The sequence below is a fragment of the Cucurbita pepo genome, chromosome 12 (genome assembly GCF_057944985.1).
Source record: "Cucurbita pepo subsp. pepo isolate OVF chromosome 12, ASM5794498v1, whole genome shotgun sequence".
In the NCBI taxonomy this organism is placed as follows: Eukaryota; Viridiplantae; Streptophyta; class Magnoliopsida; order Cucurbitales; family Cucurbitaceae; genus Cucurbita; species Cucurbita pepo.
This window is the reverse complement of record NC_141809.1, coordinates 55,886-80,000: the sequence shown is the minus strand read 5'-3', so window position 1 is coordinate 80,000 and position 24,115 is coordinate 55,886. Positions and strand designations below refer to the sequence as shown.

At 38.2% G+C, this 24,115-nt stretch overlaps 7 protein-coding genes across 11 annotated transcripts in view; 3 read left to right on the top strand and 4 right to left on the bottom strand.

The window, feature by feature from the left end:
- The window catches only part of LOC111806613 (COP9 signalosome complex subunit 1-like), a 2,766-nt gene extending 680 nt beyond the window's left edge, over positions 1-2,086 (bottom strand). The window contains exons 1-5 of the mRNA XM_087129374.1: positions 1,384-2,086; positions 874-1,206; positions 507-794; positions 192-426; positions 1-114 (exon numbers count right to left, since the gene is read on the bottom strand). The exon at positions 1-114 is cut by the window's left edge and continues 680 nt beyond it. Coding sequence (XP_086985500.1) covers positions 576-794; positions 874-1,206; positions 1,384-1,812 — 981 coding nt within the window. The 5' untranslated portion in view covers positions 1,813-2,086 and the 3' untranslated portion in view covers positions 1-114; positions 192-426; positions 507-575. The remainder of the gene's footprint in view (positions 115-191; positions 427-506; positions 795-873; positions 1,207-1,383) is intronic.
- A 197-nt stretch (positions 2,087-2,283) lies between these two features.
- LOC111806801 (uncharacterized) lies at positions 2,284-5,778 on the bottom strand. Of its 2 annotated transcripts, XM_087129115.1 has the most exons (3): positions 5,036-5,778; positions 4,660-4,845; positions 2,284-4,238 (listed from the first exon to the last, which is right to left on the bottom strand). In XM_087129115.1, the coding sequence occupies exon 3, from the start codon at positions 4,227-4,229 to the stop codon at positions 2,520-2,522; it is 1,710 nt and encodes a 569-aa protein (XP_086985241.1). In that variant the 5' UTR covers positions 4,230-4,238; positions 4,660-4,845; positions 5,036-5,778; the 3' UTR covers positions 2,284-2,519. The 2 variants fall into 2 exon arrangements, with proteins under 2 accessions (XP_086985241.1, XP_023548047.2); XM_023692279.2 differs by lacking the exon at positions 4,660-4,845.
- Positions 5,779-6,560: 782 nt separating this feature from the next.
- On the bottom strand, positions 6,561-10,793 carry LOC111806806 (AP2-like ethylene-responsive transcription factor SNZ). Of its 3 annotated transcripts, none has more exons than XM_087129117.1 (6): positions 10,090-10,793; positions 8,949-9,022; positions 8,440-8,817; positions 7,533-7,937; positions 7,206-7,445; positions 6,561-7,139 (listed from the first exon to the last, which is right to left on the bottom strand). In XM_087129117.1, the coding sequence occupies exon 1, from the start codon at positions 10,688-10,690 to the stop codon at positions 10,145-10,147; it is 546 nt and encodes a 181-aa protein (XP_086985243.1). In that variant the 5' UTR covers positions 10,691-10,793; the 3' UTR covers positions 6,561-7,139; positions 7,206-7,445; positions 7,533-7,937; positions 8,440-8,817; positions 8,949-9,022; positions 10,090-10,144. The 3 variants fall into 3 exon arrangements, with proteins under 3 accessions (XP_086985243.1, XP_086985244.1, XP_086985242.1); XM_087129118.1 differs by having other exon boundaries at positions 8,949-8,995; XM_087129116.1 differs by lacking the exon at positions 8,949-9,022 and having other exon boundaries at positions 10,090-10,792.
- LOC111806804 (RING-H2 finger protein ATL7) lies at positions 6,693-7,786 on the top strand. The gene is made up of 3 exons (XM_023692282.2): positions 6,693-6,857; positions 7,058-7,155; positions 7,285-7,786. The coding sequence occupies exons 1-3, from the start codon at positions 6,693-6,695 to the stop codon at positions 7,631-7,633; spliced, it is 612 nt and encodes a 203-aa protein (XP_023548050.2). The 3' UTR covers positions 7,634-7,786.
- Positions 10,794-11,191: 398 nt separating the features above from the next.
- On the top strand, positions 11,192-12,315 carry LOC111806802 (uncharacterized). Its single transcript, XM_023692281.2, has 3 exons — positions 11,192-11,491; positions 11,604-11,815; positions 11,908-12,315. Exons 1-3 carry the CDS (start codon positions 11,299-11,301, stop codon positions 12,313-12,315), a joined length of 813 nt encoding a protein of 270 aa, XP_023548049.2. The 5' UTR covers positions 11,192-11,298.
- A 2,111-nt stretch (positions 12,316-14,426) lies between these two features.
- Positions 14,427-17,294, bottom strand: LOC111806805 (protein-S-isoprenylcysteine O-methyltransferase B). Of its 2 annotated transcripts, none has more exons than XM_023692283.2 (2): positions 17,060-17,294; positions 14,427-15,436 (listed from the first exon to the last, which is right to left on the bottom strand). In XM_023692283.2, the coding sequence occupies exon 2, from the start codon at positions 15,288-15,290 to the stop codon at positions 14,697-14,699; it is 594 nt and encodes a 197-aa protein (XP_023548051.2). In that variant the 5' UTR covers positions 15,291-15,436; positions 17,060-17,294; the 3' UTR covers positions 14,427-14,696. The 2 variants fall into 2 exon arrangements, with proteins under 2 accessions (XP_023548051.2, XP_023548052.2); XM_023692284.2 differs by having other exon boundaries at positions 14,427-15,358.
- Positions 17,295-17,837: 543 nt separating this feature from the next.
- Positions 17,838-23,722, top strand: LOC111806426 (SPX domain-containing membrane protein At4g22990). The gene is made up of 11 exons (XM_023691737.2): positions 17,838-17,951; positions 18,184-18,237; positions 19,230-19,350; positions 19,886-20,197; positions 20,335-20,439; positions 20,898-21,349; positions 21,433-21,719; positions 21,851-22,050; positions 22,889-23,079; positions 23,193-23,326; positions 23,394-23,722. The coding sequence occupies exons 2-11, from the start codon at positions 18,185-18,187 to the stop codon at positions 23,630-23,632; spliced, it is 2,094 nt and encodes a 697-aa protein (XP_023547505.2). The 5' UTR covers positions 17,838-17,951; position 18,184; the 3' UTR covers positions 23,633-23,722.
- The last annotated feature ends 393 nt before the right edge of the window (positions 23,723-24,115 follow it).

Sequence of the window (24,115 nt, the reverse complement as noted above, 5' to 3'; positions counted from 1 at the left end):
AACAGAATGTACCTGATCAAATTCAGCCACACTACTCTGCAAACCCTGTGGGAAACTTCCATTTCCTTCATGTCTTGGGAAATGTACAACTTTATTGATGGAGTCAACATCGGCCTAGTAGTACACACGAAGGAGAGGTTATTAGTAAAGAATTACATGACCAAACTTTGAAAAATGGGAGCTAAGAAGACCTGAATTTGGTTTGTGTTTATTAAAGCCAGGAGCTGCTTCTCAATAGCTTCAATGTTTGTACCAAAAACAACAGCCACTCTCTGCAAACCAACTGCCACAAAGGGCTCGGTGTAGACAATAAGTGCTCTGTTTCTGATTTTATTATACAGTGTCTCGTAGTGATTGAAGAAATATATGTCAGCCAACAGCCATTCTCTCAAGTTATCAAGGTGTCTGAAGCACGAACAATAACGCCTGCCAATAGATCATCATACACTAAGAATCTGAACATGAAGTTTGGTTGAGAAAAGATGAATCAAAGTTCACTAGGATACCTCAAGTAAAAATCACTGACGAGCTCCTTCACTTCCAGAGCTGAATCCAAGTAGAAATGAAAGTTCTGATTATCCATAACTGAAGTCTGGGGATGTAGAAAACCAATGACTAAATAAAATTCTGTGCAAAGTAAATGGAGAATTAGAAAAGAAAAATGGAAAAATTGGTGCCTTGAACTCTATTGGATCAAAAGTTGCGAGTGCACATAGGGCGCCAAAGGTAGCAATATCATGAGCAGCCATGACTTTTGAAAATCGGTTTCCCAATTCTTTACTTACTCCCAAGAGCTGCATGTATATTCCTAAGAATATGAGTTACGGAAGAATTTATTGACATGGAAATGATGATGGATTGGCTAAGCCAAACCTGATGAGCAGCGTCTTTATAGCAATGTGCCTTGAAGCGAGCCAATCCCAGAGCACAGCGCAGAGTCTCCATTGTAATAGGATGAAGATTTGGATATTGCATTCCTTTTTCAGCAATCTCCGCAGAAGCTTCAAACTGCCCCAACTCAATCACCACCACAATCAAACGCCTTAGCAATTCTGAGTAATTCTTATCGCTCCTGCAGAAATGTACGCTCTTCTTGTAAAACGCATAAGCCCTCGTAAGAGCGCCGTGGTCCTCGTAGAAAACTGCTATCGAATTGAACACGTTTCTTGCGTCTTCCGCACATATGGTTCTTTCCGTGTAAGATTTCTATCACAAAACCACCAATGAGGTGTATATATATCGAGATAATTCAATAATCACTACAGAATTTGATTTACTGGTTCATTTCATACCTCACAGTTCTTCGCGCAGAGAATGATGGTTATATATATCGAGATAATTCAATAATCACTACAGTATTTGATTTACTGATTCAATTCATACCTCACAATTCTTCGCGCATCTCTGTAGCATTTCGCTCATCACACGCCTCCCCTCAATCACCGAGTTGCACCAATTTTCATCCATGTCGTAATTAGGGCCCAATCTCCCGTCAATTTTTCGCACGATTTTGATGAACACATTCACGTCCTTGCCCTTTTTGGCTATATCGTACGCGATTCGGAGTGCCTCCAGTTGCATTCTCCGCCGCCTTTCATTGGCGTTGCCGAAGCGATCGGCGATGAATATGAGGCGGAGGATTTTGGTACTGCGGTGGTAGTTGCTTGCGTATGCTTGGATGTCGAAATGCTTGCCCCCCTTCAAGAACGGCGTCGGAGAGTAGCCTTTTTCTTCTTCATCGCTATCGAAGTTACCATAATTATCTTCCGGTTTGTCGCTGTGGCCATCGGATTTGCTTCTCCAGAAATGCATTTCGGCGGACTCTGGAAGAACAGATTCGTTTTCTTGCTGCAGCGGATAGAGAGAGGGAAGTGTGTGAAGTGAAGGCTGCGTTTATGCGGCTTTGGTAACTGTTACCACACAAAACGACAAAATTATAGTTCGTTAAAGTCAAAGTTTGAATGGATTTGGTTGTTTTTTTTTTTTTTTTTTTTTTTAAGATATTTTAGACGCAAAATAAATTTCTAAAATTACCTATTTTTAAAATATGGATGCATAATTACCCTTTATTAAACCATATTATGATTTCATTGAATTTGATTACACTGGCTATTATGATTTCATTGAATTTGATTACACTGGCCTCGAGAGATAATACTAAAATTCTTATCGAAAGCTTACGACAAAGAGAGAAGATTTGAATCTGAGCCCCTTGGTCGATGATATAATACCTTATCTAATTGAAATATGTTCATATCAATATATTACATGTAACATTTACTATTTGACATTTAAATTGTAGTATGTTAATTTTCTATTACTAAAGCTAATCTCTTCATATTAATATATTACAGATGCAAGAGATAAACATACAAGGAAAGTATATTGGTAGTTGAAGGGAAATAGTTTACCAGATACTGGCAACCTTCTGTTTGTTACCCTCCAAACTACATTATTGTTTCATTTAGTTTATGAAACAACTACTACTGTAAAGCATCCAAAAGGCCTCACTTTTTCCCCTATTTCCTACTGAACAGACTTCTCAACTTCCCCCTTTCCAGTTTCTCTACCAGTTTCTTCGCCCCCGGTATGTCCATCTCTGCTAGCTTCTTCAGATACCCGATCGCCCCATACGATATCATCAGCTTCTTGCATTTCCTGCTTGAAGAGAGCAACCCAAGGCACGCGACTGCATATTTCTTTGCTGTGTTTTGGGGGCTTGGATCAAGCAGTTGGACGAGATTTGGGACACTTTTTTCGTCCCTCTTCAGTTCTCTGCAGTTCTGTGAAAGGGTCACAAGGCTTGAGATTGCTTGCGCTGCGACTTCTCGAACACTGTTTGTTTTGGCCTCGAGGAGTTTGATGAGAAGCGGGATGCATTTGGCTTCGCCTATAAGCTTCTTCATGTCTGGTGAGCTACATACCCTGCAGATTGCTGCTGCTGCTGCCTGCTGTGCGCCGAGTGAACCCAATTTGAGCACATGCACTATACGGGGGAGGAAGCCAAGAGACAACAGAACTTCCATTGAAACTGAGCTGACTAAATTGCTCAATGCCCCAACTGCATATTCTTGAGGGAGAGGGCCATCCAGATGTGCCAATATGCAGCGAAGACCTCCTTCAGCGATGACCGATCTCCTTAGAGCTTCGTTGCTAGCAGTGAGATTCTGTAGGCATTCAGCTGCATACTCTTTGGACCCAAACAGAATTCCACGATCCACAAGACTGATCATCACCCTTGTGATCCCTTCTTCAGCCAAAGTTTGTCGAACCTCAGGTACGGCTGATATGTTCTTCAACGCGCAAGCAGCAGCAGCCTGCGATACAGAATCACCAGTCTTGCATAGTTCGATAAGAGGTCGAACCCCACCATGCCCAACTATTGTCCGGGCGGTATCAGCTGGCATTGACAACCTTTGCAGTGAAATGACTGCTTTTTCTTTAGCCACAGCACTGCCAGACTCAACAAGTCTGATTAGAGGTGGCAAAACGCCTTCCGAAACAAGCCAATTTTCACAACTTCCTGATTCGACTAGCATGCAAATTATGGTGATTGTTTTCTCTCGAATACGCGGAGAGGTTGCAGTAAGCAATTGGACTAAAGCTGCAACATTATTACGACCAAAGACAGACAAAACATTGTCATCATCCTCTTTCAGGATCTCAACGAGGCTATCTAGAGCTCGATGTTTCGCCTCCATATGGCCAATCAGCAGCCTTGCAAGCAGTTCTCTTATGTTGCTGTAGTCAGTAGACTCCTGTTGCAACGAACAACCTGACAAGAGTAGAGGCAGAGTAGCCTCACCGAGCATACCCGTCTTAATCAAAACGGCACAATCATGTAAATTCAAATCCAATTTCCCAGACAGCGAGTCGAGATCGCTCTGAATCCAAAGCTTGCCTTCAAATTTTTCTCTAACACAAAGCTCCGCCAATTCAATGGCTTCCTTCAAGCTGTTCAAAACAGCCTGCAATTGCTCCTTGCAGAGGACATTCTTTGAAAAGCAAGGATGGCTAAACAAATCAGATAACCGCGATGGAAGCTGCTCGAGCTTTGAAACAATCATCTTCCACCTCCCTGGAAACACCTTAACCTCCGTAGCCTTCTCCAGAGCCACAGGCACAAGCTTCTGAGCTTGCAGCAGCCATTCTTCGGCCGACTCTGCCTCTGCCTCTGCCTCTGCCTCTGCCTCACCCGAACCCCCATCAACACCTCCCTCTTCCACCATGATTCAAATCTGGAAACAGGAATCAAGAGAAATAGAAATTCAGATCAGAACTGAACTCTCCCAGCAGCGCAATTATAAAGTTAAAAAAAGAAACGATGTGCGGCAATGGAGAAAAATAATCAGAAAAAGGCGGTGGAGAAGTTGCAATCAAAAGACAAGTAAATTATAAATTACTTTTGGAATTCCTTTAAAGTTAGGTATCTAAAAATAAAAGAACAAAAAGAAATGAGCAAAGCATAAAGATAAGAGCATCGAAGAATCAAAGAAAGCCCCCACAAGTCCCTTCTACAGAAAACAGCCGACACAAGATTAGATTGCAAAAATCCCACAAATTTCTATTCTATGAATGACGGTGGAGTGGAAGTGAACTAAATCCAACGGTTCTCATTTTGCAAGGAAAAGGGAAAGCTGCTAACTTCGCCATATTTACCGTTTTGGCCTCGTTTAAGAGAGAGACAGAGACTTTCCTTTGAAGAGAAGCTAGGGAAAGGGTCACAATCTACAGCTGGTAGAAGAGTAATACTACTTATTTCTTCTTGGAAACTTCAGTAAAATCCAAGGAAATAATCAGTAGAAAGACATTTCTGCAATAGCCCATTTGGAAAGACATCGCACCCTATCAATCAAACAGAGATCAAGAAAACGAAAGATAGAGACTGAGAAGAAAGACAGAGTCGAAGGAGAAAATAGAAAACAGAACAAAAAAAATAAAAAACTAATCTTTAAGAGTTGACGAGACTGCAATAATCATAGCAAGAAGATTCAAATCAGAAACAAATATCTAAACCTTCAATCAATATATTTACCTTTCTCTCTCTCTTTCTCTTGAGAATCTCTGTCTATTACTCAGTTTTTGGTGGAAACGAAGACAACCCAGATGCCTCAGTTGCAATTTTTATGAAATTAGAAGTAGCCCAGGCGCGACTTTTGCTTTCTCGAAGAGGAAACGGTCGAAAACGATTCAAAAATTCAAAAAAATGCTCAAAAGAAGAGCTCCACAGAAGAAAGAAAGAGACAAACAAACAGGGAGAGTTGGGAACAAACACACATATTCGAAAAAACAAACTTCCATCATAAATCCTCTCTCTGTGTCTCTAGTGGAAGAAAATGTCAAAATTTAGTGTCATCTTCTCAGGCTGTTTATGGAGAGCAACTTATTTTACATTGACGGTATCTTAGAGAGGGAGAGATTTAGATTTAAGATGTTGGGGAATGGGAATGAGATGTTAAATGTGGAACATGATTCTGGATCGGACGGTGGATTGACCATCGGTGTAACATGTAGAATGTGATCGAGGATTGGACGGTGGATAATGAATCTAAACGTTGAGATAAAATTTGAATATGCTTGGGGGATAGGAAGACCTTCAAAATTGGAAAGTGGTGACGTGGCAACATTTGAAACGACTCATGTAATTGCGTTTTACTTTTTTTTCCCCCCCTTTTCTCTGGGGGTTGTCATCAAACCCACGTGTACCACACGAATTTTCAAAATCCTGAAGTGCTAGGGGTGAAACTACCGTAGGAACCTCTTGAATGATCAAGAAATTTCGAAACTGCCACTTTTTTTTTTTTTTTTTTTTTTTTTTTTATAAGTTTTAAACATGGGATAAGTAAGTGTAAATGTTTATTTCTATCTGAATATTTGAATTGCACAATTACAAATAATAAACACTAAAAAAAAATACAATCACTATTACTAGAAGGCTTAAATAATAGTATAACATTTTCATAGAAACAGTTTTTATGAGTTTTTTTTTTTTTTTTTCAAGCTTCATCAATTTCAAAGCAGTGTAATTGCAAGAAGAGAATATATTTTTTAAAAAACAATTCTTCATATGACAGCCTAATAAAACCATTGAAAAACAGAAGAAAAGAAAAGGTGTGGACAGGAATCTTATTTGCTTCAAATAATCTCCAACGGCCTTATCCAAAAGTGACAAAAAAATCAGATAGCAATCAATCAGAAAAGAAAAAAAAAAAAAAAAAAAAAAAAAAAAAAGAAAAGGCCACAAAGAAACAGAGCAAGAGAGAGAGAGGGATGGAGAAAAACCTTGAGAGATTCTGTTTAGCCTGCCATCGCACGTTAGCTCTTTGAGAAGAAGAATCTCATCAAAATCGCTATTTCTTTTTCATCGTTTCAGACTTTTTGCCGCCATTTCTGACACTCCTTTCTTCAACCCTTCCATATCAAAATCTCCCACTTCCATTCTCCCTTCATGGACCCACCACCACAACTATTCCAATCAGCAGAACAACCGTCATCTTCTCCTTCCCCTTCCATCCATTTCATATTTCTTCAATATTTTCCCCAGTTCCCTTTGAGTCACCTCCAAGCCATATCACGATTCTTCTTCCCCTTCTCCTTTCTTTTCTTTTCTTTTCCATTCCATTTCCCCAGGATTCCCCTTTCTAACTCTCTAAGTTTCTGAGATTTTCCCAGTTGGGTTTTCAGATTTCGAGATGACGGGTTCTGGTATGAACTTTATTACCACTGTTGTCGGGTTTGGAATGAGTGCCACATTCATAGTGTTCATCTGTACAAGAATCATCTGTGGTCGACTTCGTTCATCTCAATCCAATAGCCTCAATTACGAGATTGAATCCAGGGTGGATCTTGAGCAGCAGGTAAGAAGTAATGCCATCTCTCTTAATCTGGATCTGCACAGTGCGTTTTCTATATGTTTGTAGATCATGAAATCTCATTGGTTAATTATCATATGCTACTCAGTCTACTGGTGTAGCCAAGGATTAGAATGATACCATTGTCTCGCATCTATATGTCAAAATGATGAGCTTCTTGATTCTTTTTTGTTGTTTGATGCCAGCCAGAGTCTCGGGCAAGTGGTCTCGAACCGGTTCTCATTGCCGCTATTCCAACTATGAAGTTCAATCGAGAGGCTTTCAATTCTGTAGAAGATGCTCAGTAAGTAAAACTTTTAATTCATTAGCATAAGAATAGATAGTTAGGCTTACAGTTCTGTAGACGATGTTGAGCACTGATAGATAGATAACCTGACCCACTAAACTATGGCTTATTGTGCTCCACTTTCAGGTGTTCAATCTGTTTGGGTGAGTATGAAGAGAAGGAAGTACTGAGAATGATGCCCAAATGCGGTCACAGATTTCATCGCTCCTGCATTGATGTTTGGCTGAGAAAGCAATCTACATGCCCAATTTGCAGGCTGCCATTGCAAGACTCTTCTAGAACAAAACCTGCAAGACCAATGACAGTGAGCAGAGATCAGTCTTTTGATGGTTCTGAGATTTCAACCGATCATCATTCTCAACACTGGCTTCTACCTGGCCCCAACCGTTCGGAGGGCAACACAAGCAACCAGACACAGCTTGAATCCGTTCCAGTAAACACCTCAGTTCAAAGAGAGATAGAAACAATACGATGACCAAATTAGCTTCACTGCTGGGTAGGTAGGAGCATGATTACATCATTGGATATCCCATACTTCTGTACAGACGTGTTTCCATATTCTTTTGCATTGGGTAGTGTAGATTTAGGCCTTCGCAAACAATGCAACGAATTCTCATCATGTTGTGGATATGTATCTCTATAAGTTTTTACCTCATTCAAACATAACATATCAAATGAAAGCTTGGCAGAAACTTGCAGCAATGAACATTTTTCCTGGAGCTTAAACCAGGATATTGAATGAAGTTAATGAACAAACTTAGTCACATTGTAGGCATTTCCTGCTCGCACAAACATTCACATGTTTTGAGATTTTTAAATTAGCCTGACTCAATAGTTTGAATAGTCAAGATATTTAGGTATGCAAAACAGCGTGAAATATCTCAATAAAATATCACATTCAAGGAAAAAATTGGAACATTGCAACTCTTTCGAAAAACTAAATCAAACCACACATATACATGCGATTTCATTAAACCAGAAGTTTACATCACTAATTTCTATTTTTGTGGAACTGCCACAGCCACGAAAGAAACTTATAAAACATAGAAAATGTATTGTACTATTCAAAGCACGCAATCAAGACAACATGGAGGATAAAATACAACGGAAACATTAATGAATTAAAATCTGTATAGTCCCCTAAAACTGACTTTTTGGCGTGAGCCAGGTATCTTTGGAGATCAGTGGAGTGAGCCATGAGCATATTGCAATGAGTGAGACCCAAATTGGGGACTATGCAACACAATTATACACAAGATAAAACAGTACAGAGAAGTCAACCTCAGCCTTCGTGTAGCAGTTGATCGTGCTCTAACACCCTGCTTATTTATGTGCACAAAAGAAATCAGACGTGATGCTGTCTCTTCAACGCCGCTATCCTTTCATCATGCCATGGGGGGAAAGGAAAATAGCACAAAACTGATAACATATTGACACTTGACGAAGGCATGGTGAAGCCCTGTTGGCACCGACAGAGCTCAGATCTCTGGCAAAGTGGCTCACTTGGTAATCTAGTTCTGAAAGAAACTGGCAATAAACCTTTAATGACACATAGACCCTCGTTACATTACTCTTGAGCATTGATATTGGCATTGAGACCCGTGCACCTTCTTGTGGGCACTCAATTCCCCCTACAAAGCCTACCTGTCATCTCCATCCCTATATAGAAAGAAGATTCTCAGACCGCATAAAAACAGATGAATCAAAATGAAAAGGTCTGTATCAAATGCTAAACCTCCTATTATGAATGCTGCCTGAAATTCAAATAATTTTTGAATCATCTTTCTTACAATTTTGTTCATGAGTTCCTTTTCATCTTCTGATTGGCCAACGTTTCCTTATGAAATTTTATGGATCAAGAAATCTGCGTTAAATCCCTTCTTAAATCAAACAAATTGATAGATTTTGCTAAAAAAAAAAATAATAATAATAATGAAGAGAACATAGCTTTACCATGAAACCCTTTTTGCACCATGAAAATAGAGTTCAAGGTCTTTCTTAAATTAACCAAATTGATAAAAATTTGCAACAAAGAACTAAACGGTAAAAAGGAAACATAAGAATAGAAAACCAAAAACTTGAGTTCAAGGCTTTTCTTCAATAAACCAAAAGAATCAAAATTTAATAAACGCTAAGGGGCAATCTGGGAGATAGTTCGAAAAATCACTTGCTTAAAGGTTGATATTATCTTTCAGTGATTTTAAAAGGAAGAACAACTCCAGTTGTTTTGAACACATATTCAACCATGAAAACAAACTTGAAGATAACAAGATAATAAAAATTGTATGTAACAGCTATCCAAATATGTTTTCACAAAAGTTTTGTTCTACAAGGCAAGAAGTTTCTTTCTCATAATAGCTCCGAAACATGCATTAACTTCTCAGTGACACCAATCAATAAATTCGCATAGCAAACATAAAATAGAATTAAAGCAATGGACGCAGATAAGGATGATCAGAGAAGTATACAAGGCCTCGTAGTTTGCTGAAATACCAGAAATCCAAAAATGAAAAATAACAAAGACATTACCATAATGAGAACAAGAATAAAACTGATTGTATCAGTATACGCAATAACCAATCAAGGCTAGTGGAAGCGTTGAACTTACACCAACTGCACTTAATTCACAAACTGAGAAGTGAGAAGGGCATGTGTGATGCTTTGCATTCTCATAAATTTTGTAAGGATCAACTCAGAAAATACTGCTCGCGAGGTTTCAAATTTGATAAGCGTAAGGAGAAGTTCAGAAATGGATCATGACAAACAAAACGAATCAAAAGGGGCAAGGAATGTGTTCAGTATCTTCCTAATGCTAATGGAACCAAAAGGCCTCCAATTGCCTCAATTTCAAGTTCCCTCCACAACGCTAATTGAAGAATCAAAAGCTAATAGCAATGGCAATAACACAATTTGAAATGTTCAGAGCCTCACCAGAATGCGACTAAATTCTTCCATCTCGTTTTTCAAACTTGGCTACGTCTGTGCCTCACGCATGAAACTGGGAAATCAGGTCCAAGGCCCGCAATCTCTCAACATGAGGATCGAAACCCTTCGCCGTCGCACTAAACCGATTATCACGATGAACTCGTCTTTCCTCCGCCATAGCCGCGGCCGACGGCGATAGCTTTCGTTTAACCCGCTTGTTCTTAATAAAACAATCCTTCATCTTCTCCTCAACCATTTCAATCGTGCCCTTGGAATTCTGCTCGGCATCGGCATCGGCATCGGCATCTTCGTCATCGCCGACCTGCATCGGCTCGTTGCCGCTGTCGTTGAAGGCGGCACTGGTTGCAGAGGAGAGGAGATTATCGTTGATGGAAGGGGGAGGAATAGGAAGAGATTGGGGGTAGTGAGGTGTAGAGAGAAAAACGGAGAGGTTGAGGTTGGCCTGGTGGAGAGAATTGTAGATTTGGAGGAGATGGGCTGGGTTAGAGGTAGAAGAAAGCTGCTTGGCCATGAACGATGCTTGCTCTAGCGAGAGTACAAGGTCGGGCAATGAAGGTGCTGCTGCTCCTTCTGCCATGCCTTCCATCTTCCTTCTCTCACTATTAAGGTAGACAATTTTTGCAGAAGAAAAGCAAGATTGGATGATGAACCAAAAATCACTACCCTATTCTTCGTTGCGTTAATAACACCCAAAACAAATATCTTGTTTTACCCTAAACTTCGATAATTTTTTTTTTTTTTTTTTTTTTAAATAAAAGATTCTTTAAAAAGATTCTTACATGACTTTGTTTATTTAAATAGTTAATATTTTTCACTAATATGGACTCAATTTTATGTTGGTTTTCATTTCATTTTCAAAAGTGAATAAACTAAAAATTGAATCCTCTTAACATTTTTTTTTTATTAATTATAGATTAAATTTAATGTCCATAAATTTTTTATTTACATTATTTCATCATATTATGATTTTTCTTTTCTTCAGTTAAAAAATAAATAAAAACGACCTAAAATTAGACAATATCTATTAGCCATGAGTAACATACCACTGGTACAAGTTGAACCAACAATACCTATGTTAATATATGCCATACGTCAATTGCTTCTCATGCATTGTGACACGTAAGCACCTCCTAGTTCCCTTCAAAAACCGAAATCCCTTGTCTCTACGACCAACAACAGTGTAAAAGTAAAGAAATGGAAGCATCAACCGGCGTGGGTGCGGCCAGCGAGCAGCTAATCGGGGCGGAAGACGACAGGAAGGTGAAGAAAAGGCCAAATGAACCGTGGAACGGAAAGCTGGCCAAAAGCATCGTGTACGGAGGGCTGGACGCCATTGTTACATGTTTCTCTCTCATTGCTTCTATTTCCGCTACCCGCCACTCTGCCGGTCACCCTTTTTCTTTTTTTTCCTTTTTTTTTTTTTTTTTTTTTTTAATAAATCTAATCATATTTTATAACCAAAAAAAATAATCCAATTTAATTAATTTTCATAATTACAGTGGACGTGCTGGTGCTGGGATTTGCCAACCTAATAGCGGATGGGATATCCATGGGGTTCGGAGATTACGTGGCCACCACCACAGAGAGAGCTGTCACCGTGAAGGAGAGGGCGGCGACGGAGTGGGACATCGACAACCGCCCTGAACATCAGCAGCTCCTCCTCCTTCAACACTACCAGTCTCTCGGAATGGACTTTCACGATGCCTCTACCGTACTCTTTATTTTCCTCTCCCACTTTTTTTTTTTTTTTTTTTTTTGAAATATAAAAAAAAATAATAATAATAAAAAAATGAAACTCGTCAGGTGGTGAACATAATGGCGAAGTACAAGCACATAATGGTAGAGGAGAGGAAAGGCGCGGCAGCTCCGCCAAAGGACAGCAAAGACCGACCATGGAAGAACGGTCTGGCGACGTTCGGATCCTTTCTCGCGTTCGGCTGCATCCCACTGCTCTCCTTCATCCTCCTCATTCCTTTCACCGATAACGAGACCCTTAAGTTCGGTGGGGCTTGCATTCTGGCTCTTCTTGCACTTGTGCTTCTAGGTGTCGCCCGAGCAAAGATCGCCGCCGGAAAATATGGCTTCTCCGTCGCCTTAACGGTGCTTAATGGTGCAGTTGCGGCGGCAGCCGCCTACTCTCTCGGCTGGGCTCTAAGGAATGTAGCTGGAGTCGAAGAGGAGACAGACTTAAATTTAGAGATAGTAGCCTGAGGGGTACGTTTAAAAAATATATTTTAATAATAACTATTACGTACAATTTGTTTGGACACACACACACACACATATATATATAATATTATATTATTGGGTAGAAAATGTAACGTGTTAAGATTAAGGTAATTTTTAGACGGCACATATATATATAATATTATATTATTGGGTAGAAAATGTAACGTGTTAAGATTAAGGTAATTTTTAGACGGCAGAGAAGTGAGGCTAATTTGTATGGCAATTAAGCTGTTGAGGAAAATTGGTTGGTGTGGAATTATTATTTTTAATTATTTTACTATTTAGGGAAAACAATATATTATATAGTTTGAGGACGTAACTATAAAATAAATTAAAAAATGACGGAAAGATTTGTTCCCTAAAGCAGCCGGTCTCCCATATAAAGTTTGAATTTTTTAAATTTATGCAGCCTACCTTGACGGGAATGTGACTCTTAATAACTATTTATGTCCATTTTTTTTTCCTAATTAATTGTTTTGAGAATTTCCATATTATTAAGCAATTAATTCCTGTTTTTTTTTTTAAATATATATATATATATATTTATTAATTTGACTTCTAAAAGATTTTATCGTGGAGGATGAACAGTTCCGTGCAGTTTGATTAGTTTCATTGCATAATATAATTTGGTAGTTTAAGTATGGTTTGAATTTTCATATTCTTAATTAAAATAGAAGAAGTTTTTCAACAAAGAAAACAAATATATATATATATATATATATGACGAAACATCCCCTGATGGTGGTAGCGTTCAATTCCTTGTGGTCTGCTCCACTTCTCGAAACCGCCATAACTGACCTCCACCTCCTCTCCCTCTTTTTATACCAAAAAAACCAAAAACCAAATTCATCTTCTTCTCCCATGGCTTCCTCAACATCCTGCTACTCTGTTTTCATTTTCATGGCGCTCATGCTCCTCGCCTCTGCGCAATCCGGTCCCTGCGACGACATCTACCTCGTTAGAGAAGGCGAGTCGCTGCACTCTATCAGCGCTAAGTGCGACGATCCTTTCATAGTCGACTACAATCCGCAGATTCAGGATTCTGATGATGTCTTTCCTGGACTACTCATCAAAATTACGCCATCGCTCAACTCCAGGAAGCTCTTATTCAGGTAGCTCTAATCTCCTAATCCGCTTTCGTTTTCTCTCCATTTACGATTCGCTTCTGTAAATTCATCGACGATCATCTCAGAGGATCTCTCTGTTGCCTCTGCCTCTGCCTCGATTCTTCATCTTCTTCTGTATTTGTAAACTTATGAATCGTTTCTGTAAATTGATTGAGGATCACACCGTGTTCTTTTTAATGTTGCTGTTATTATTACGTACTAAGTAATGATGAAGCTCGTGTTGATTCAATTTTCCAGGAAGCCGAACAGCTATACTCTTCATTAAGTTTTTATTCACCAACTACGATCATCAAGGTTGGAGCCAAATCTGACTTGCATGCCTTTATGTTTTCATTCCGTTTTTTGAATAGTCAAGGAAAGATACATTAAATGTTGATTATGAAAAAGGAAGAAAAAAGGGGTAACCACAGACTTTTTCTTTTTTTTTTTTTTAGGGTATTTTTACATGCATTTAACTTTTGAAGAGAATTAATATTCCAGAAAAACCAATTATATTTTTTATAATCGAGAACAAAAATAACTTTTCAAAAGAAACTTTATTTAAATTATTGTTTGAAGTACAAGAATCTAAATACTAACTTCAAAATAAAATAAGCAACAAAGTTTGTAGATCGCCCAACCTCCTCTAATGCAGTGAGATATAAATACACATAATATACACGGAGATTGACATTTAAATTATTCGTGTAAAAACATGTCATCCTTCAAATTAAACAACGAACCCAATCAGTGGAGTCGAGCCTCACCAAATTTAACGCTTCATGCTAATGAAATTAAATGGAAAATTGCCATAATACTTTTTTTTTCTTTCTATCCGTTCATAAATAGACATGAAGTCTTACAATCCACTTCACATAACAAATGCATATACAATCATCACATTCATCACATATGACAACACGCAACACATGCAAATAAATTTCATATATATTTAACTTAGAGATCAGAAATTACCTAACCACCGCCTGAACAAAAGCTCAATGAAACCACTGCCTTAACAAGAATGAATAAATCGAGTACCCAAATTCTCACAATTAGTTTAAATGATATATATTTCCATCATAATTGACAAAAATGTTACAAGTAGATCCTAAGACTTGACTCATAGATGCAATCCCAGAAACCATCAGTCAGAAGCGCCTTAATATACAACACAAAAACAACTCCCGGTGCAAAGTTCCAATACCTCAAGAACGGAACCATGCAATGATCACTCCAACTCCAAATATTCGACCTTCATTTCACGAATGGCACTCCAGAAGGTACCCGATTCGCGTACTGCTCATACTCGCGGCCAAAAAACTGTCTCAGGAAGTACTCTTCATATGGAATTCGTTCAGCAAAGAATTGCCAAACCACAACAGCAAATCCAATTGTTGAAATGGGATTACAGAGCATGATTTGAGTGCCAACTGCCCACACAAGGAAACCGCTGTATCCAGGATGACGAATAAATCTATAGACTCCATAAGTAATCAGCTTGTGGTGGTCCTCATGATAGATCTTAATCAGATGTGTAAAAGACCGACCTGCAGTTACGATTGCCAGTTTACGTACTGTTTCTCCAACTACAACCATTGCAAGGCCTGTCTGACTAACCCACCAGTATTCCTTAAGACCGGGACACAACACAATTCCCACAAAGTACTCTAAGAAACATAACATCATTGCCAACAGATAGTTTTTGCTTATCAGAAGGGACTTTAGAGTTACGTTGGATTTCCCATGAATTCCAACTGCTAACATATATTCAGAACTGTGAAAGAAGATGATTGCAAATATCATCTGAGACAACTGTCTGCATGCTGTGTAACTGAATACTTCTGTCATGTTTTGTCAACCCAAAGTATCGGCTACTGCACTAAAGTTTGCAAGGGTTATAGGATCTTAGTTCAGATCTGAAAATGATGCAGAGCCATATAACATCAACACAGAGAAATCCTCATGTACAAACCCTGAAGATCCTTTATGCACATCTAAAAAGGAAAAATATGTTAAACCAGGTTTGTATAACGGAATCCAGGATGAATTGGATAAATCACAAGAACTTTATACACCATGCAAACAAATTTTACTAATGAAAGGTTAGCAAAAAAAGTTTTCAGAAGCCCCAACATTATCCTAGCAGGTATGTGCTGCATTAACTGCATCTTTTTTAAACGTTTCTGAGTGTCACATATCATGAGGGATAGTAAAAACATGAGGGAAAAAAAAAAAAAAAAAACAAGTTTCACAGCTACTTGGGAAGATCGTGATAGAAACCAGAAAGCTAAAATAGTATTGAAAGATGGGAATGCAATAACTCCACTCTTGAGTATTCTTACGTAAACTTAACGCCATTAAACAGTTCTCTGCTTTCCTCTCCTCCCATTCACTCTATTTACAACGAACTCCTTGCAAACAAACCTTTGAGCTAATTACAAATGCACCCTTAATACCTTAACAATCTTTGTAAGTGGGGCAATAGCTAATTACGAAGTATAAAGTAGAAGGGGGCAAGGCATCTATAATGCATAATTTAAATAATCTAAAGAGTCCACAACAGTTCCAAGAAATAGCATATCTCTGAAATAAACAAGAAGTTCAGGGAATTGGGAAAGCTGCTGATGAAATGAAAAGTATGAAAAGTTAAATAGAGTGTCTGTCAAAAATAAACTTCTTGAGTGAGATTAGTTAAAACATTCCATGGAGCGTAAGAGAAAATGCTCCAATTTAGATTAATTGCAAAAGGTATGTAAACGATAGAATTCTTTTGCTGCAGCACCAGTTTGCTGCATCCGATCTACCTTTTTCAACCACCATCTCCAAATGTCTAACTTTTTCAAAGGAAGAAGAAGAAGAAGAAGAAGAAGAAAATTCTAGTTTCTTTTCAGCGATAACATTTCCAAAAGAATATTGTGTCAAACTAAACCATAAAATTGAAACCATGCCCCCAAAAGATAGTAATAAAGTTGTGTTTTGTTGATCAATCAAGTATCCACCACTAAATTGGCCATGGAACAACATATGTTGTTAACTGTCCCTTTTTCTTTGCGAAACACAATCCAATTTGAGCATCTCTATGACATCTTAACGGGAGTATTTGAAGCTTCACAGAAAATGGTCCATAAGAAGACAATAATCTTATTAGGAATTTAAAATTTTACCACTTCTATCAATTCCTTCTCAAGAAGTTGACTTAGTTATACAAACACATGCATCTCATTCCCAAATCATCCATCATTCAAGGCTTCTCATTCTCATTCTCATTCTCATTCCTAAGGTCTCGATAACCATTTAGATTTTGGCTTTTAGTTTCCAATTTTCGAAACTTAAGTTGGTTCCTCATAGTCTTTACAATAGTTTTCATCTTTTGTGAGGAAAAATCAAAATACATTTCAAGAAGGCAAAAAATCTTAGTCTGCTCAAATTTTCCCTTAAAACGAATTAAAGCTATAAGAAAACAACACCAAATTCTCCATGCAAACTTGGCCTTCATTCTGCATCTTTCTAGTAGTTCAATATACAATCTGAATTCATTCACTAACAAATCGAAAATTACGAAGGAGATGAAGAAAACACCATAATCATTGCAAAATAAAAGAAAATACATTACTTACTGATCCTTGAAAGAAGTTTGGGTCCTTGCTCGTATTCGAAGAGATTCGACTTCGCTGAGATCGTTCGGAAATGCGTCGTTCGTGGTCGGGTTTATACTCTGTAGCCGCCTGTGGTGGACGTGGCGGGGAGCACCGTGGGATCTGCCATTGTCGCTCTTGCTGCGAGACCAGGGGTTGGGTGCGCCACAAATCTACAAGCCTGGAGTTACCTGGTTCGTCGGTTAGAAGGAAATTGGCGCGAGACCGTGGGAACAGGGTTCGTTGCGACTGGTCTGGCGCTGCCGTCGTGGGTCACAGAGTTAAAAGCCCAGTCCGTAAACCAAAGCCCAGGCCCAGACATTTTCCTTTCTAAATCCCAAAAAGATCAAAACCTTAGCTATTGTACCAAAAAATATATTTTTTTGGGTATAAAATTACTATTAATTATGAGTAAATTGGATGAATAAAAAAAGTAAATAAAAAGGATATGGTAGAATCTAGATCATTATGACTCATTTACAGCATTTCTAGAACAAAATGATTTTAAGAATAGTAACTGGATGAGTTGTGATGCCCATAGCCGCTATCATTCTTCACTTTATATTAATTTCACATCAACCAAATATTCATCATTGCAATGGTTAATGCATATCATTTTTTCCCCTTTTATTGATTGTCTTAAAATAATGATACCATTTCAGAGTATTAATAAATCTACTAAAATTAATAAAATAAAATAAAAATAAGTATGTGGCCGTGGAAGAAACACTTCCACTTTCACTCTCCCCCCTCCCTCCCCTCTCTCCCTCTCTACAATAACAAAAACCAGAGCTTTCTAAACTGCAACTCCTCCATTAATATATTGTGTCTTCATCTTTACATTCCAAGATTTCGCCGAAGACAGAGATTGAAGGCAAGCTACACTACTCTCAGCTTATATTGATTCTAATTCTGTTGCTTTTATGCAAGTTCAGCTCAAAGGATGTGTATTAATGGAGGTTTTCCCCTCCATTAAACTCCCCGCCATCCTCATATTACCAAATGATTATGTATCCTTCATGTTTAGTACTTCCAAAACGGAAGAGGGTTGGTTTTTATTCTATCAATTGTTCATGTTTAATGGTGACTTTATTTGCTGTCTGAAGGATGGTCGCATTTGGCAAGAAGTTGAGAGAATCGCAGATTCCAGAATGGCGAGAGTATGTCTAAGCTCAACTAATATATTCACCACTTGTTTGTTAGTAACATAATGCATGTCGTTTTTTCATTGCACCATTTCATGTATACTGAGTTTGGGATGATTTTGAAGGAGTTTTGTTTAAGTGAACTACTTTTTGTGAGACCCACATGGATTGGAGAGAGGATCGAGTGCGAGCAAGAATGCTGGGCCTTGAAGGAGGGTGGATTGTGAGGTCCCACATCGATTAGAGCGAGAAACGAGTGCTAGCGAGGATGCTGGCCCTGTAGGAGGGTGGATTGTGAGATCCCACATCGGTTGGAGAGTGGAACTGGCCCCGTAGGAGGGTGGATTGTGAGATCCCACATTGGTTGGAGAGTGGAACGGAATATTCTTTATAAGGGTGTGAAAATCTCTCTCTAGCAGGCTTGGAAAGGATAAATTTTCTAAAGACTCAACTGCAAATTAGGTAGCCCACCCTGATAGGAATCACGACTCTTCACAATGGTATGATATAGTTCACTTTGAGCATAAGCTCTCATGGTTTTGCTTTGGGCTTCCCCAAAAAGCTTCATACCAATGAAGACGTATTTCTTACTTATAAATCCATGATCATTCCTATAGCCAATGTGGGACTCCCTCCCAACAATCCTTAACACACCCATCAACTAATAGTCTTGTGCATATAAGAGTCGTGCTCATGTCACTGAGGCAATTTACAGACTACACATTCGGACAGAAAAGTCCCAACTGCATTTGAGTGAGTCAAATTAAGAACATTCAACTCTCCCTTTTGATATCTTTTTTCATATTGTTTGTACATCAACTTTTTTTCAATTTTAGTGTAGTTAGTTCATGACTACTAGATTGTGTGTAGAATAGTCTCGTGCATTGAAAATTGTTATTTTTGCACATATTTCATGGCACATTTTTTCATATGAAATATCTTGATCATGCGACTACAGGTGCAAATACCATCCATATATGTTGACATGTTCATTTTTCTTATGACAGGTACTATATTAATTATAAGTTAATGAAGAAGAAAGTTAAAAGATATACCCTACAAATAGAGATTGGAACACAAAATGACTACTATGTGCTTAGAGACTTCTCAAGATTATTAGATATTCAGGCAAGTATACATACATGAATGATAAGTTAATAAATTTCTCTACTTGTTTAGTTAAAGTTGCAATTGGTTTTGCTTATATATTATTCAAGGCACATCTAAGTCAGGCACCGGGAGGTGTGTCAGTGAGGACGCTAGCCTTCACCCGGTGCGCCAGTGAGGACGCTAGCCTTCAAGGGGATCGGATTGTGAGATCCCACGTCGGTTGGAGAGGGGAACAAAGCATTTCTTCTAAGGGTGTGGAAACCTCTCCCTAGTAGACGTGTTTTAAAACCATGAAGTTGACAGCGATACATAACGAGTCAAAGTGGACAATATCTGCTAGCTGTGAGTTTGAGCGGTTACATGCTCTGACAAAAAAACAATAGGGGATGCGTATTGAGAAAAGTAGTTAGGAACCTTGTAGACCATCCTGAAGCAGGCGGTCGGAATTAAGGGTCCTTAATGTTAGAAGAGGGCTTGGTTTACCTTGTAGATCATATCTTTTATATTTCAAAATTTGATCTTTATAATAATTGCATGCTAATTGCTATTCCAGATTGAAAAGATTGTATTATTTTTGTTGGAGCAACAAGGACTACTTGCAAGGAGGTTATCTAGACTTGGTGAAGAACAAAATGGCCTTTCCCAACAGCTTACAGAAACAAAAGTTGATGAACTACAGGAACAATACAGAGCAGCTGGAGAAGATCTTCTGAGGCTTCTCGCTTTTGTGGAGATGAATGCAATTGGTCTACGCAAGATATTAAAGAAGTTCGATAAACGTTTTGGCTACAAGTTTACAGATTATTATGTCAAAACTCGTGCTAATCATCCTCATTCCCAACTGAAACAAGTTTTTAAGCAAGTGGTAACATGCCCAATTTTCTTTTCTTTCCATGTTCCTCTTGTAACATTCTGATATAGAGGTTTCTGGGAATTATAAGTCTCTTTGAGTTTCTTGAAATGGTGCATCCAAGCATTGATAGCTTGAAGCTAATTGCTCAGGGTATAGTTGCTGTTGCTGGTGCCATATTTCGTAATCTTGCAGAGCTTGAAGATCATAAAGGGAGTTACATCTCAATATATGATCAACTTGACCTTTCACATCAGGTATTTTCTTACAGATCATTAGAAGCTTTATTATCAATTTGCTCAACTTATTTTTGTAATCATATTTCAGTAGGATGATCAATATCAAGGCTTAAAGAAGTTAATTATTTAGCGGAAATAGGCATCCACTTCTATGATAGGGATGTTGATGATTTTTTCTCATCATGGGTCTATAAGTAAGGAATACATCTACATTGGTATGAAGCCTTCTGGGGAAACCAAAAGTAAAGCCATGAGAGCTTATGCTCAAAGTGGAGAATATCATATCAAATTTTCTCAAATGTCGAACAAAAAAGTTGTGAGCCTTGAAGGTGTAGTCAAAAGTAACTCGAGTGTCAAACAAAATATGTACTTTGTTCGAGGGCTCCAGAGAAGGAGTCGAGCCTCGATTAAGGCTACCTTTTTTTTTCTCTTCTTTATAAGAGGAATTCTTCTCAATAAAGATTGATTATTTGCAGGCCCCTGTAATTGAATCCATCAAAGAAGCTCTAAACAGATTATCAAACTCAACAAATTTTCTTCAATTCTTGGGAAAACATGCGATGCTTTTGGAAGATGGATTATCAGATACTCCTGAGAACTACGTTGATGAAAGATATCATTTTATGTCACTTGTTCTGAACTTAGGAAACACATTTTTGTATATGGTAAATACATATATTATTGTCCCAACAGCTGACAACTACACCATGAGCCTGGGAGCTGCCGCTACTGTCTGTGGCATTGTGATTGGGGCAATGGCTGTGGCACAGGTGTTTTCTTCTGTTTATTTCAGTTCTTGGTCAAACAGATCATACATGCAGCCACTTGTTTTTAGTAGCATCATTCTTGTTGTGGGAAACACATTGTATGCACTGGCATATGATCTCAAGTCAATCACTATTCTTCTCGTTGGCCGCCTTTTTTGTGGGTAGGTCACCGCGAATCAGGCATTTAAATTTTGTCACTGGTTGTTTTTTCTGAACTTTGGGGAATCTATTTTTTGTATTCTAGGTTGGGTTCTGCAAGAGCAGTCAACAGGCGCTATATTACCGACTGCGTGCCATTAAAGTTACGGATGCAAGCTTCTGCTGGATTTGTTAGTGCAAGCGCGCTGGGGATGGCATGTGGTCCAGCTCTTGCTTGTTTTTTTCGAAGAGATTTCAAGATATCATCTATTACTTTCAATGAGGACACTTTGCCTGGTTGGACCATGGCTCTTGCATGGCTCGTTTATCTCGTATGGTTGTGCATTTGTTTCAAAGAGCCTCCTTCGCTCATGCCATCGGAACCTAATACTGGTTTGTCAACTAAACTTCTCATTTAGCATATGGTTGTGCATATTGATGGATTGACTTGTTATATCATATTATTTAGCTGTTTAATTGGCATATTGATTTTATTAGAGGAATGAATTGTTCCTTTGATGTAGGGAAAACTGTAAAACTTATTTTGGAGAATGGTTGTACACGACCGCTACTTTTAAACGAACATGCGAAGCAAGAATGTGCCGACCAAGAATGTGATGATGACGACGACGACGACGACGACGATGAGGGATCTTCTAAAAGAAATCGCAAACCAGTCGATTCAATAATATCAGCTTATAAGTTACTTACACCGTCTGTCAAGGTCTAGTACATTCTACCCTTCTTACTTTGATGCAATTTTCATTTGAGTTTTTAATCCTTTGATAAAGTGCTCTTGTGTGAAGTGGTGAGCTCTTATCATAGTAGTTGCAATATCATTGTTTTATTAGAATCTTCTTTTTGTATTTTATGTTTGGGAGGGTGTGGAAAGGAAACCTTCTTTATAAGGGTGTGGAAACCTCTCCTTAGCAGACACGTTTTAAAAACTTTGAAGGGAAGTCCAAATAGGACAATATCTGCTAGCGGTAGAATTGAGCTATTACAAATGGTAACAGAGCCAGACACCAGCCGATATGCCAGCGAGGACGTTGGGTCCCGAAGGGTGGGTGGATTGTGATACCCCACATCAATTAGAGAGAGGAACAAGTGCTAGAGAGGACGTTGGGCCCCGAAGGGGATGGATTGTGAGATCTCACGTCGATTGGAGAGGGGAACGAGTGCCAGCGAGGACGCTGGGTCCTGAAGGGGGTGAGTTGTGAGATGACACGTCGGTTGGGGGGAGAACGAAATATTCTTCATAAGGGTGCAGAAATCTCTCGTTAATATACGCGTTTTAAAAACCTTAAGGGGAAACATGAAGGGTTGGCCATAGAGGACAATATCTACTAGCGGTGGGCTTGGGCGGTTACACTTTCTAATATTTCTAATATTTGATATATTGTATCAATAGACAATATGAGAAATGACTTTATATAAGAATGTTCTTGACCTATGAACGCTATGAAACCATTATATTGGTATCAAGTCAGTTCAAATGTTTGAGCTAAAATGATTACATACGATACTAAAATTTGGATGAACATGGTGTTGTGTGGCTTTAGGTGCAACTATTTGTATATTTTATGCTAAAATATGCAATGGAGATTGTACTTGCCGAATCAAGTGTAATCACTGGCTACTACTTTGTCTGGTCGACCACCAATGTTGCAGTCTTTCTCGCATGCCTTGGCTTGACAGTGCTCCCTGTAAACATCATTGTGGGGAGCTACCTCAGTAACTTATTTGAAGAAAGGTACCCCAGAACTTGAATTTACTTTACTTTAATTTACCTTACCTTGTTATTTACTGTTCTTTGATCTGATTAAAAGATTAAAAGTTTGACAAGTTGGTGTGATTTTGTTGTAGGCAACTTCTTCTTGCATCTGAAATTATGGTTTGCGTAGGCATAATTTTAAGCTTCCATACTTCGATTCCTTACTCAGTACCTCAATATGTGTGCTCAGCTCTAATCACCTTTGTTTCTGCTGAAATCCTTGAAGGTAATAATGTAGTCTCTTGAATCATCAAATTGTCAGAACAATGGTTCTAAGTCTTGAACTGATGCAGGTGTAAACTTGTCACTTCTCTCTCGAGTTATGTCGTCGAGACTTTCGCGTGGGACTTTTAATGGTGGCCTACTTTCCACCGAAGCTGGAACTATAGCTCGAGTCATCGCTGATGGCACGATAACGTTGTCGGGGTACTTTAGTGAAAGTAAGCTCTTGAATGTTACCTTACTTCCTTCCCTTGTTATTTGTGTATATGCCATTGTAGCAACATGTTTTACCTACAACTCTCTTTACTAATCTTTTTTTTCTCTATTAGTTATGAAAAATTGTACAAACGTAAATAAGGAAAAAATTCTATAATTCTAGAAATGAACTTTTTGTTGTTTTTTTACATTGTTAAAATAGCCGTGGATTATAAACCTAATGCAATTTATATTATTACTTTTGTAAATAATTTGATCAAATGAAAAAAAAAAAAAAAAAAGGTTTTTATTTTTTATTTTTAAAATATAAATTAAAATATTTAATTCCGTGTAAATATTTTAAGAGCAAAATAGGGAAAAAATATCCTTCAACTATAATGAACTGATTGTAACACAATAGGACGTTATATATAATTAGACACGATTTATTATACAATAAGTTTTTTTTATTCTCAAAACTTAACCGTAACATGATGCAATGTTTCCTTATTTTTTTTTTTTGTTTTTCCTTTCATATATTAAGCTCGACGATTTGTGTTTCATCAGTCACCTAATTTATGAAAATCTTCTTCGTATC

Excerpts from the sequence above, each read along its gene's own strand:
- LOC111806802 (XM_023692281.2), top strand. The coding sequence starts at position 11,299 with ATGGAAGCATCAACCGGCGTGGGTGCGGCCAGCGAGCAGCTAATCGGG. Across the intron at positions 11,492-11,603 it reads CGCTACCCGCCACTCTGCCG|TGGACGTGCTGGTGCTGGGA; the intron begins GTCACCCTTTTT and ends TCATAATTACAG. Across the intron at positions 11,816-11,907 it reads ACTTTCACGATGCCTCTACC|GTGGTGAACATAATGGCGAA; the intron begins GTACTCTTTATT and ends GAAACTCGTCAG.
- LOC111806801 (XM_087129115.1), bottom strand. The coding sequence starts at position 4,229 with ATGGTGGAAGAGGGAGGTGTTGATGGGGGTTCGGGTGAGGCAGAGGCA.
- LOC111806426 (XM_023691737.2), top strand. The coding sequence starts at position 18,185 with ATGGTCGCATTTGGCAAGAAGTTGAGAGAATCGCAGATTCCAGAATGG. Across the intron at positions 22,051-22,888 it reads TACTTACACCGTCTGTCAAG|GTGCAACTATTTGTATATTT; the intron begins GTCTAGTACATT and ends GTGTGGCTTTAG. Across the intron at positions 23,080-23,192 it reads AGTAACTTATTTGAAGAAAG|GCAACTTCTTCTTGCATCTG; the intron begins GTACCCCAGAAC and ends ATTTTGTTGTAG.
- LOC111806806 (XM_087129117.1), bottom strand. The coding sequence starts at position 10,690 with ATGGAAGGCATGGCAGAAGGAGCAGCAGCACCTTCATTGCCCGACCTT.
- LOC111806804 (XM_023692282.2), top strand. The coding sequence starts at position 6,693 with ATGACGGGTTCTGGTATGAACTTTATTACCACTGTTGTCGGGTTTGGA. Across the intron at positions 6,858-7,057 it reads GGGTGGATCTTGAGCAGCAG|CCAGAGTCTCGGGCAAGTGG; the intron begins GTAAGAAGTAAT and ends GTTTGATGCCAG. Across the intron at positions 7,156-7,284 it reads AATTCTGTAGAAGATGCTCA|GTGTTCAATCTGTTTGGGTG; the intron begins GTAAGTAAAACT and ends CTCCACTTTCAG.
- LOC111806805 (XM_023692283.2), bottom strand. The coding sequence starts at position 15,290 with ATGACAGAAGTATTCAGTTACACAGCATGCAGACAGTTGTCTCAGATG.